We start from the raw sequence: 13,121 nt of genomic DNA on the forward strand, positions 1-13,121 counted from the left end.
TGAACCATATGAAGGAAACTAAATGTTTCCATTTATCTTTATTTGAAAAATTTAAATAAAGTGCTTTTATGTACAGAACAATAAAAACAACTGAAAGAGTAGTGATGTATAATATAAAAAAATACGGTTCACAAGAGCTTTTTACATTGGCAGCTCAATTTACAAAGCACTTTTACATACAAACTTACAAGACATGTTGACATGAGTCAGAGAAACTTGGTACACTGTCACAAATAGAAGGCTTGACTGAAGTTGTTCTTCAACTGACAGAGGTGCCTTACTGCAACTTATAACTGCAGTCTCAAAAACCTTATGTAAGGATATATTAATTTCGAGCAGTGATCAAACAAAAGAGATTTGTATGCTGCATGTCTGAACCTATTATGCTAGATATTCAGGCTGATTTTGTTCTGCATTCGGCTAATGTATTATTGAGTTTAGATAACTTTACTCAACTGATCCAAGCTGCCATTTCTTAACTTGCAATCTTTGTCACAAAACAAAAAATAATCATACATTTGAAATGTTCAGTTGTCAAAACAATGTTTCAACTTCTTCTCCTCCCATGTTTGTTACACTTTGAGTCTTTGAAACCCTGATGGAGTTCACAAGAGTTGTGTAGACATTAGCAGTATGGGATTTCTGTACAAGTTGAGACTATAATTCAATGGTGTTTGCAATAGTGTTTGCAATAGTGTCAACACAGAAATACATTGTGACTGAAGTTGAAGCCATTCTAACAGAGTTATTGTACTGATACTGGCCATAATCGAAAGGAATTCACTCAAAGTGTTGTAATAGTATTGTTCAGCATGCTCAGTAGAGTTCTACAGTCTATTCTGTCGTACCTATCATGCAGGTGATGCTGCTGCTACCTGGTTATCCATGTGATTAAGTAATGTCACAAGGACAGGAGAACACATTTAGTATCCCAAGAAGCACAACTCTTGATTCTTTCATTTTGCTTAAAGGCATGAAAAAATAAGTTGAAAACCTAATACATAATTCTCAACAAAATCCCCATCCGTATCCCAAACTAAGTCTTTCCAACATTCTGTGCAAAAACAACGCATTCTCAAGGTGTTTGCTGGTTCTGCACTTTCACCACAATGATACAACTTTCACCAGTCTTCTCAAATACAATACAAATGTACATTATATACAATCAGCCACCATGGCAGTCCTTTAGCAGTATGCTCTTTGGACAGCTACTTTGTCAATTGTTTTTGAAATTGTAAGTCCCTTGTATAAAATTCAATATCTAGAATAAACTTAAATAAAACAGTTTTACTTAGAAATTGTTTTGGAATACTTGTATCACTACATTCCACAATTCCACAATGTTGCAATAGTTCATATTTACCACAATTTTGCACTGACATAGCAACATCTTTGGAATATTAAATTGATATTCTTACATTTTAAATGTAGAATTATTATTTATTTCCAATCATGAACAGCTGAAAACATATACCTGTTACTGGGTATTGTAATGCCTGAATAAAAGTCCTCACTTTTGGATTATAAAATATTCTGCAGGTTCTATCCTTTAACAATATCGGTTTCTACAGTAGTTAAAAAAAAAAAAACACATTCCTCCATTGACTGGTCCATAACCGCTGTGTGACCCTTTGCTCTATGTTAGTAAAACCCATTTTACAGTCATTAGTGTCATTAAACCAGAGGTGATGGTTGTAACTATGGCAGCTTTCATATGCACTACATTATGAATAGCCTAAGCACATGCTGTTTGGTACAGTACATGCTGAATCAGTCAGGCCCATTAAACACAAGACATTGATTTGACGTGACAGTTGTGTTGGATAGGATGAAAACAGAAGACGCATCATAAAAAAAAGTACTTTTTGGCACAAAAGTCATTTTGTTTACATAAATTAACACATATGAGCTTGGTTGCCTCTGGGTGTGTGTCACAATCAACAACACTAAGAGCTCCATAGCCCACTGGCTGACTCTGTTGTGTTGCCACACTCTACCTTTGGCTCTTCTAAGCTCTGCTGTCTACTGGTCTCTGAATCACAGGGCCAGGACAGAGCTATCTAAACAACATGGTGAACAGGTTTTTATAGTCTCAGTCCACTTTAACTTGGTGTCTGAAGTCACTGAATTTGGATTGAAGGAATCAGTTCCTGACTGACACTCTGAACTAGTCAGCAACCATTTTATACTGGGACTTCAGCCTAGCTACATCAACTCCAGGCCTAGTGATAGCCTCTATCTCATTCCCTCGCTCTATGACACAGAAATGGCTCAAAATCACTTGCATACTAAATTGTATAATGCCTCTCATTCTCTGTAATCAATAATGTGCTGACACCTATGTGCTTGCACAGTCTCAAGATGAGATTCTCTTTTGATGTGACCTTTCACCCTACTTCACATGATGTGCTTTGCATAGTCTGTCTGCTCCATAATGAACAATATGTTAATACCTGGTCTAGGGTCTTCCCCAATGACAGGGGTACATTTCAACCCTGTGAATGTCAATCTTACACATAACTTAGGCACCATATCCTCCAATACCTTGGGACTTACAAAACCCATCTAACTTCTCTCCATTTAAGCTCCTGGTGGAGCAGAGCAGAGCAGAGGGCCTCAACAAAACCTCTCCAGTGTTATGTTATTCTGTTGTGTGCTATTTTAACCTCACCTCATCCCAGGTGGTCACTACCTCTTTCATTCCTTCCTCATTGGTTCCTCAGCATGTCTCTCGGGTACTGCCAGCCTGTCTCTTGACCAGTGGATTCCATTCTAATGCCTGTCTGGTTATGCTGCATTGAGGTTTATCTACAGTTTAAACTGCCTTTAATTAATAGCAGTTACAATGCTGTTATAACTAAGTCATAGGCCTAATGATCTACTTACTATAGTGTGAATTAGAGGTTGTTTATTCCACTGCTATCCATGCACTGAGTCTGTCTAATGTCTCAGTGCAGGGCTAAGCCCATGCTAACTGTGGATGTAGGTGGGAGAGTTAAGGGTCAGTTCTTGACCCATAGAGTATCTCTCTACTTTCAATGCAATGCCAACAGAGCATTTGGACGGATTGAGTGGCAATGCATACAAACATGACTAAACCATATACAAACTGTTACAGAAGGACAATATCAGCTGTATGTGTCCTATACCCACCATGAGCATCATTCCACAGATTCAATAGTCTAAAGGCAATCTGTATCAGATTCTCTTCATTGTGCTTCAGATGCACTAGAGAAAGAAGAGTGACTAAACAAGGAAATGAGAACTGACCACAGGGACAAAATGAAAAAGACAAATGTGCAAAATCAGTGTAATGAAATGTCCCTCTGAGAAGAGGTTGACGGTTTTCAGTGTTCCCTCCTTTTGTGTTTTTCTTTTCTTTCACTTATAGTCCCCTCTTTCCTTACAGTTCATAGTTAGTCACTCCGCATTACAGTTTTATATCCTGCTCAAGTTGATCAAAGCTGTCCTCACACAATGGAGTCTTTGATCTCTGAGCCCAGTCTCACCCGAGGCCGCGGGCAGGTGGGCGAGATCTCGACAGTGCTCTCCTTTAAGTTTAGAGGCCTCGTCTCTGACTCCGAGAAGCTCTTGCTGTTGTCTGGTGATGAGCACTCATGTGGCGGCGTGTTGCAGATGTAGTTGTCATTGAGTGTCTGGTAACCCTTGTGGTCTGACACCGACACTGGCACTGTGCTGTTGCCATTCAGAGGCAGGTTTTCTGCCGGCTTCCCCACTATCCTGGGTTTCTTCTGCTGCATGTTGGGACACTCACCCTCCTTCAGCATGGACTTCATGCGGTCACGGTTCCTGTAAACCACAAACAGGGAGAAGACCACCAGGGAGAAGCCCAGCAGGGCACACACCACAATCAGCTCGTTCCAGTAGGTCTTGGTGTTGATCTGCGGGGAGCGGGTCTCTCCGGGTAGGATGATTGGCTCCTCCTGGGGGACAAGAGGGGTGCGTGAGTGGCCGATCAGGGTGGTACTCTCCTGCCTGGCCTCACCTCTCACACAGTAGTTGGCCAGGAGCTGCCTGAAGCCCTCCTCCACTGACCAGCACTCATAGGTCTCCTGTCTGTCAGCATGGGCCACCACCACTAGACCTCCCTCAGGACTGGGGTACAGGAAGTGACCTGCACCCTCACTGTACTCCCACTTCCTCTCAGCCAGGTTGGAGCGCAGCTTACAGGGCAGCACTTTGAATGTGTTGGCTGGGATCATTATCACCTGGCATGAAGACATCCCTGCAGACAACAAGTGGAAGGGCTTTTTCATTTTTCATTTGTGAAAGCAAGTTCATCCCAGGTAGTTCAAACAAACTGCATTATTATATCACTGTGTTAGCTGAGTATGAGTGTGCTGAGAATGAACAAATTAAATGAGCTGGGTACGGATAATGACGGTAAGAGAACATTGGAATAAAATTGTCAGCAAAATTTAAATTTAAATGCAGCAGTCCCAGAGTAGATTACGGTGGTACAGTATAGAGCCAAAAGGATTTAGTCCAGCAGGAGCTAATGGTATGGTACAGTACTTACGTGTGGGTGGGTGTTTAGCAAAGCGAGGGCTGGGCTGTGTCTTGTTGCAGATAACTGATGTGTCTGCCTCGTCCACATCCTGCTGCCAGTGGCTGAGAACACAGGCAACAGTAAATCAGAGAAATGGGTGTCTCAGAACAGCTCTAACTGGCACTATCAATCTACACATAGAAGGTCTTGACAGACTACAGTGTTAGTCTGCACATACAGCATGTAAGCAGACAGCATAGAGCATTGTCCTGTATTGTCACTTTTTCTTTGGTGTACTCAGATGTTCTGGAAAGTTACCAGTCATTATGAGAGCTTAGCATCAAAATAGTTTATACCTATCTCTTACATGTTAATACAAGGCTAGTATCTATTTGATGAGTAACACCTACATGTCCATGAGTGGACCATGGAAATGTAAAGTATAATGGCTGGTGGTCTGGGTGAAACATACCTATCTGGTGGAGCCAGCCTGACATCCAGGCACTGCCTCCCTGTCCAGGCACAGTAAGGGTCTCTGGACAGGACACACTCTCCACAGCTCTGGTAGTTGGAGCAGTTAGCCACAGGGACCTCCACTAAGCCAGAGTAGGAGGACACAAACAGCAGGCCCTGTAGAGGAGAGGAGAGACCACCAGTCTGTCAGATGCCAGGGAGGAATAGCCCTAGGTCACGTATTCACATTCAGTTACCCCTCTCTAATATAATATCAACATCATACCCTCGACGAACCCAATGCTGGAGGAACAAACAGAGTAACTCACAGAGTAACAGCACAGAGTAACAGCACAGAGTAACTTAGGACAAGATTCATGATGTGTCACACGCCGTTTACAACCCATCTGTTTTCAGTTCCCCTGAGAGGAAGTTGCATGCAATTATCTCAATGAACATGAGCTGAGCTCCCCTTTAGGCTCCGGCTCTCTTCACGGCTCATGGGACCCCTAAGCTGCTAGTGCTGACATTTAGTGAGCTCAATATTACTACCACTATGAGGACATGCTCCAGAAATAAACAGAGTTCCTGCTCTACACTCTGTACTGTACCTTCTCAGAGTCCAGTTCTATGTGTTCTACAGGCTGGGGGTCAGTGAAGAGCACCATCTCCTCAATGATGTGCATCTTGTTGTTGACATTAATGGCTTTGTGGAGTCTCCCGTCATCTGCCAGAGACATATGACAGAACAGTAGATGGTTAATGTCTGCTATAGCTCTGCCTCTCATACAGAACAGGAAAGGGGGATAAGTTCTGTCAGCTGAGCCTGTTTACAGTACCTGTTCCAATGAAGAGCACATTGTAGTGTTTGTGGATGACCTGGACCCGGTGGACAGCTATCTGGGTGTAGCGGACGCTGCGTTTCAGCAGGAGGGGCTGGCTGCGGATCACACTGTCCATCAGGAAGTGGTCCTTGACAAAGTTCAGTACCTTGTCAGGCATGTGCTTGGAGGAGGGGATGCCCTGGTCCCGGGCTGCATTAGTGATGCACTGTGGAAGGAACACAGGTAGTCTCATAAGCACACACTACACAACCATACTACTCCCCCATGCCTATCCCCATCAATATGTGCTTGTATCCTTCAGTTGATGTGGCCATGATAACGCTGCCAGGAAATGAAAGCAGCAGCACCTTTTTGATAACATCAGGCCTTCTGGGAAGAGGGCAGCCAGTGACAGCAGAGAGACAGATAGCTGCTTATGCACTGATGTTCAGTCCAGATTGGTGATGTGAGTAAGGCAGGCTAGAACACATCCGACCTGCACACACAAGGTTGGCTAAAGCTTACTGTAGGCTTCCCAATCTAAAAAGTTTGCGCATATATTATAACAACATTTTGTGACGTTTTTGGTGTTTGGCAGTTTTCTGCAGCTTTTTTTCTCAGGCTGTTCAAGCACACATTTTTTCCTTGAGGCTTGTCGAAGTTTGGTAGTCGAAGTTTACGCCCCTTCGTCATTGATTGGTCAACCGTAGATTATTCAATTAAGTTTTTGTTGTCTTTCAAAGACAGATGACTAGTTTTCATGTTTTTCACTTGAAAAATACTGCACCAAACATCTTGTTAAAATTACGTGACTAAGACCTCCTTGGCAGAAACGTCAAAATTAATTACAGATTTCTTGAGTTATTTTAGATTATTTCTGACTATTTTGAGGAAGCGTACTGGCTGATAAGGCGTTTCAAGAGGGACAAACCGCTTTTTTCGTTTTTCAAGCGAAGGTATTTTAAGGAAGTATGCGTGCACAGACTTTCACTTCGCCTAGCCGAGTTCTGCTAGGAGCAAACCGAACCTATGTATGCAGACACCTTTATTGCGTTTTTCGTACACCAGAAGTACATTCATTTCCAATGGAACGCTGCGTTTGCCTTTCAGCATTGCGTTGCAGAGGCAGTTGCAGTGCGTTCTGTGTGGTGCATATGTTGGATTTATCGAACGTATGCATCAAACTGTATGTGTAAATGGGTTGACAGAAATGGTAGCAGAAGGTGAATGTTGAACTTTTGTTGCACACATATCTAGATGATGCTGCATACTATTTTGCTCAATGACACAGTCGGTGTGGTCCTCTGTAGCTCAGCTGGTAGAGCACGGCGCTTGTAACGCTAAGGTAGTGGGTTCGATCCCCGGGACCACCCATACACAAAAAAAAAAATGTATGCACGCATGACTGTAAGTCGCTTTGGATAAAAGCGTCTGCTAAATGGCATATTATTATTATTATATTATTCAAAGCTCAACGCCTTAATCAAACCGATAGTATTATTGCGCAAAATAGTATGCAGCATCATCTAGATATGTGTGCAACAAAAGTTCAACATTCACTTTCTGCTACCATTTCTGTCAACTCGTTTACGCATACAGTTTGACACATACGTTCGATAAATCCAACATATGCACCACACAGAACGCACTGCAACTGCCTCTGCAACGCAATGCTGCAAGGCAAACGCAGCATTCCATTGGAAATGAATGTATTTCTGGTGTACCAAAACACAATGACGCAGTCGGTGGGTTTGAAGCGTAATGCAGTTTCGTGATACTGTGTCAGCTGTCCAGCAGAGGGCAGTGGAAACTAACTCACCGTTCCAGGCCGTGGCTCAGGGATAGGGTGGTTGTAGGTGTACCACTGCTGGGTCTCCCGGTTGACCTCCCGGTAACGGCCGTTGAAGGCCTTCTCCACCTGGTCCATGGTGAAGGCACACACTGCTGAGCTGCCAGAGGCCCCTTTATACCTGGGATAACACCACACAGGGGTTAGGCTACATCGCATTTCTCTTCCCCCAAATCATCCTATTCTTTACTCTGACAATAGTGCTTAACTAATATAAAGTACTTCATCAATAATATCTCCAATACACCATAGACGAACAGAGGGAATGGAGGTGTGGCTGTTTGCCCATGACTGGGTCAATAATAATCTGCTATAAACTGACAGTGAGCTGTTCTTGTATGGAGAAATGTTTATGAGGAGATGAGTGTAATACCAACCAACTCAGACACAGAATCTTTCATTACCCAAATCAATAGAAAATCCTATACACTCTTGCAAATGAACTGTATGTCAAAGTGACAAAGTGTTTCCTCACCACTGTGAAGTGAAGACCCCATAGAACACGGTGTTCTTCCAGTCTTCTGGGCTGGGCGTCAACACAAACATGTCCTGGATGATGTTGAAGGGGAAGCCATCGTCAGGCAGCGAACAAAGGAGCTGGGCTTTTAGGAAGGTGGTCCATTTCTTCTGCAGCACCCTCTCTCCTCCTTTGTCACCCTGTAATACAAATCAGAGCTGTTATAGTATATGGACCTGCAGTCATAGTAACCCAATGTCCAGTAGAGGGCACAAGCACATACGTTTAAACTGTAAACCCAAAAGTTGAAATGATGAGAATGCATAATAATTAATATTGCACAAAATATTGGCCTGAGTGATGTCATGGCAACCAACTTGCCTAAATATTATTATGGTTTACATTCTGCCTTGTATACATGTTCTACACCTGTTGTATTCGGCGCATGTGACAAATACAATTTGATTTGATATATGTAATGATATGTCTGAAAAATCCTTCTCCCCAGTTGTTTACCTCGAAACGAAACAATGTACACAAACAAGGCACTGTTTGAACTGACATAAATGAGAAACAATATTGTAAAACTACCAGACTGAGTATAACAGATTGTGGCCATAACACAGCTCCCCTGGGGCAGTGGAGTTTTAGGTCAAGAAAACAATATAAAACATCACAACTGGATGGGAGGATAACACTGGGGCGCTGGGGAGGCCAAATGCTTTTCAGTGAGAGAGAAAAGGACACTGCTCACACACAATACCTCTCCACGGAATACTACCACTCTGAACCTGTGCCTGTAGCACTACCCTGCCTGGTGGGCTGTGGTCATCTATGGGATCATGATACTGGGTTGGCTTGAGATGCAAAAAAGGCAGCACAACTTTTCCATTAAGAAAGTATTAATTCACTTAGATCCCTTCAACCTCTGCATGAAATAGATTATTTGTGAGCCTTACAGCTTTGAATGCTGTGCCTATACTTGTAACAGATAGCTGGATGTACAGGGAATGTGTGGGGACATACAACTGAAAAAAGGGATATAATTGTCTGTTTACATTCACTTGAGTCTGTGGCTCAGAGTGCAGCAATTACTCCAATTCTTGTCTGGGACATAGATCTGAGGAGATTCAAAAGGCTGAGGGAGGAACGGCACTGTTCAGAGGACTAAAAAGAAACAAAAAGAAAAATAAGTCTAGTCTACATAACCCAGAGCCCTGTAAATTGTGCCTTCATCTGAGTCCCCCTCAGCCCAACATTAATCAGAGGAAATGACATCGGTGAATGGGAAAGGGAAATGACACGTGACTAATGCTGAGTTTCAGAAGCAATTACTTGCTGTATTAACCCAACCAGATAATGAGCTACATATATTCCCTGCTCTGCTCCCCTGGGTCTACCTAGTTATTATTAAAACCAGAGAGAGTGTGTACCTAAAGTCTCTCCTTCTGAATATTGGACAGAAAGCACTCAATTCATTAACCCCTTACATAAGCCTCCCTTTCCATCACAGAGGTACTCAGGGCCAGGTAGAATTTCCAGAGTTTCAGTAACAACAGTAATACCAGTAATACCAAATCTTGTTGTATTGTTCTGTTTTCTGCACAGCTGTATACATCCACAATGCTCCACCCATCAAAAGTGTTATTTTCAGTATTATTGTAATTCTGTATTTTTGACAACACCTTGTCTAAAGTTTCACCAACACATATTGTACCACCCAAACCTTTACAAGGGGAATTCCTTAACAAAGACACTATAGTGTAAATAAGAATTTGTTCTTAACTGACTTGCCTAGTTAAATAAAGGTTAAATAGTGGCATGTATGGTGTGAGGATAGGAAAGACCAGGAGCTGTAGCTAAGATACTCTGTACCCGGAGTTCAAATCTCCCCTGTGATAGCCCTGCACACCACCATCCTGTGTTTTATTTTAGAGGAGAATCAAGGGTGTGTCCTGCAGCCTCACTCTGACAGTGGCAGACACACTGGTTTCCATTTGACTGCCAATCAGTGTCAAGACAAACACCTGCAGACAGCTACTGTAGAGAAGCCGTTCTGCTTGCAGTCTGCAGAGCCTGGGATGGATAGGCAGTCAAAATCCTATTACTAGGAGATGTCTGCTGCCTGTTTGAAAAATATAAACAAGGAAAAATATCCCTCCATTGGAACTGCAACGTATGGGGCCTCTTAAAATGCAAAACATGCCTGTCATTGCTAAGTGTAGACTGCTTTAATGAGTTTAGCTCATATGGCCGAGGTGGAAATTAAATTAAAAAGGCACAGACGCAATTGAAAATGACTTGTGAGCTGGCCCCAAAGCAGAGCTCTATTTCACATCTCATCATGGTTAATATTTTCGAATTAAGTTTGATAATGGGCTTTGGTGGATTCATTACGTTTGTTTGCTATATGCGGGAGGACAACGTGCTGTCTGCAGGAGCCTTGGACTCAGTCACACAGCTCCTCCCTTCACTGTATGCACCTCACTTGGTCCACTCTGGCAGCACTGCAATGGTACTGTTTATCTCTTCATAAAACTAAAAAGCTAAGAAATGCAATATTACAAGGTGCACATCAGCAGCAAGCTTTCCCGGAAGATTGACTGCTGGAAATGCAAATTCTGGGAGGAGGGGTGTTGACCATAAAACTGTCTAGTATTTCACACTGTGTTTGGATTGACCATAATACAGCTGGGATAAACAAGAGGCCATGACCATGCTGTCAAAGTGAGAGGTGATTCTCTAGTCACAGAGAATAGAAGAGGTTCATTAAATTATTGTGGAGAAGAAGTATCACTTAACAATAGACTGGTGGTATAATGAATGGAAACCATTCCTTTCAGGTTGAAATTCTAGAAACGGAAATAAAGTTGTGGAAAAGGAGAAGGCATTTTAGGTCTGCTGTGAATCCTAGCTGAATGCTAATATTTGCTGAAATGTGATAAGAGTGGAGTGGAGGAGGAGGGCCCAAACAGGGGGAACTCACAGGAGGAATGTTTTTCTGTAACACGAGCCTGTGTCCCTCCCAGACTGTGAAACCAACCGCTCCCACCCTTAAATCCCCCACCTCACACACACACACACACACACACACACACACACACACACACACACACACACACACACACACACACACACACACACACACACACACACACACACACACACACACACACACACACACACACACACACACACACACACACACACACACATACTTCTCCCACTCTGATAGAGTCCAATAAAGTGTGTGTAGACGGGTGGGGGTGGAGGAGAGCCTTGCTCAAGGGGAAAATACGCTCTTTAGACAGGCCATCTCCGTTGAAGCGTCACTCACCTTACACACGCGAGCAATGCGTGACACAATGGTGTTGTCAAAAAAATCAAACTCCTTTCCCGCCTCGCTGAAGAAGAAGTAAATCTTATCGTCATCGCCCACTGGGTTGCCTTTGGGCAGGCTCTCCTGGATGTAGGCAGAGCCCACAAAGGCTGGGTCTGTAACAATAACAAAGAAACCACAGGTTGAAATGTCAACCTAGAACTATGCATTCTAGGACATGGACATGCCTTTTACATCCACAAACGTCTTCTGGTGATTCAGTGATTTTGCAACAGGAATTGTGGCAACCTCTGCATGTCGATATTGACAAAATACCATGGAAACACCTATAGTTCTTCAAAGCTATGGTAATTGTCATTTATCATGTCCAGCCTGAGGTCTTCAAATACTGATTGTATGTTTAGGGGAAAACTATTTATGTGTGTATGTTTACCTTATCAGCTAGCTACATGTACAAACAGTAGATCATGACATTAAGCAGCTACCAGACAGCTTGCAGCCTGAAGACCTGAACTTACCTTGAAGCCAGTTCAAGGAGTTTTCTGTTTTTAGGGCAGCGCCTTGGCCCAGGCTCTTGTAAATGATAGGTTCATTTCCTTGGAAATTACTGACCGTACCAGCATACAGTTCTCCATCTATAATGTAAGGAAGTATAAGATGAAGACAAACAATATCTTGACCAAGAGAAGGAGCCTCTGTGTCACTCATAACAAACCCTGGAATCTAGAAGGAAAGGGTTGTCTGCTACTATATTTACAGTATGGAACACACTAAGGATGGTAAAATATACATTGCAGCTACTGTATATAAAATATTGTATCAATGATAAATCTGAAATTAAGTATGTCTACATTATGTATTTTATTTGTATGTATATATTGAATTATATACAGTATGTATTGTGTACACAGTGTTATGGAAGCCAAACATATTTCCCTGACAGTAAATAAGTGACCCATATAGTGAACCTACCGGCCATGATGGCAGTGGACTTGTACTCAGGGTTGAAAGGGCAGCGGCTGCGTCCGTCCTCTGTCACTATCTCTCCAGTCTGGCTTCTCACCAGGGTGAAGTCAGCTGTGTTCTGGAGAGGACCCAGAGAGAAAGAGAGCTTTGAGGAGAAGTAGGGCTGTAATCTACACTGACACTGCCCAATGCCTGCTGGCCACTCTGTTCGCTACTACAGCACTGAGGCACAAATGATGGGGTGGGAACCACTGTGTGGTCACAGCCGGTCACTTTGTGGTAGGTCAAACCACGGTGTGTGGTTTGATGTGGGTGTCTCTTGTGTGTGTTTGCAGGTGGGAGGAGTTAGCTAAATCATTTTTGCCATTTAGCTTCAGCGGCTGGTGTGCGACTGTGGGAAAGTTGGTTTGACTTTGGATAGCCTATCTCTGGGGATGTTTAGGGATCGTCAATAAATTACACAATGTAAATGGGACAATATGTTCATGTTGCACAACTTTTAGTTGTCTCATTAAATGCTTTCAATATTTGTAAATTATATGAATTTCTAAAATGTATAGTTGGTTTGAGGTTTTCAAGTCATTGACATTTGGAGCTATTGACCTTTTAAAATATTGTCCTGTGTACATTGTGCAATTTACCGATGGTCCCTAACTAGCCCTATAGGGATATCGAATGTCAACTAAATTGACCATGGGCATTACAATCGGGTCGCATGCAGC

At 42.8% G+C, this 13,121-nt stretch overlaps 1 protein-coding gene across 3 annotated transcripts in view; it reads right to left on the reverse strand.

Moving 5' to 3' along the window:
* Nucleotides 1–23: 23 nt before the first annotated feature.
* Nucleotides 24–13,121, reverse strand: part of LOC121577449 (semaphorin-4B-like) — a 117,501-nt gene continuing 104,403 nt past the window's right edge. For all 3 annotated transcript variants that reach the window (XM_045223465.1, XM_045223466.1, XM_045223464.1), the window contains exons 6-15: nucleotides 12,406–12,517; nucleotides 11,952–12,068; nucleotides 11,431–11,588; nucleotides 8,112–8,293; nucleotides 7,607–7,757; nucleotides 5,803–6,013; nucleotides 5,575–5,690; nucleotides 4,983–5,140; nucleotides 4,541–4,632; nucleotides 24–4,246 (exon numbers count right to left, since the gene is read on the reverse strand). In XM_045223465.1, coding sequence (XP_045079400.1) covers nucleotides 3,471–4,246; nucleotides 4,541–4,632; nucleotides 4,983–5,140; nucleotides 5,575–5,690; nucleotides 5,803–6,013; nucleotides 7,607–7,757; nucleotides 8,112–8,293; nucleotides 11,431–11,588; nucleotides 11,952–12,068; nucleotides 12,406–12,517 — 2,073 coding nt within the window. In that variant the 3' untranslated portion in view covers nucleotides 24–3,470. The remainder of the gene's footprint in view (nucleotides 4,247–4,540; nucleotides 4,633–4,982; nucleotides 5,141–5,574; nucleotides 5,691–5,802; nucleotides 6,014–7,606; nucleotides 7,758–8,111; nucleotides 8,294–11,430; nucleotides 11,589–11,951; nucleotides 12,069–12,405; nucleotides 12,518–13,121) is intronic.

The sequence above is a fragment of the Coregonus clupeaformis genome, chromosome 11, assembly GCF_020615455.1.
Source record: "Coregonus clupeaformis isolate EN_2021a chromosome 11, ASM2061545v1, whole genome shotgun sequence".
In the NCBI taxonomy this organism is placed as follows: domain Eukaryota; kingdom Metazoa; phylum Chordata; class Actinopteri; order Salmoniformes; family Salmonidae; genus Coregonus; species Coregonus clupeaformis.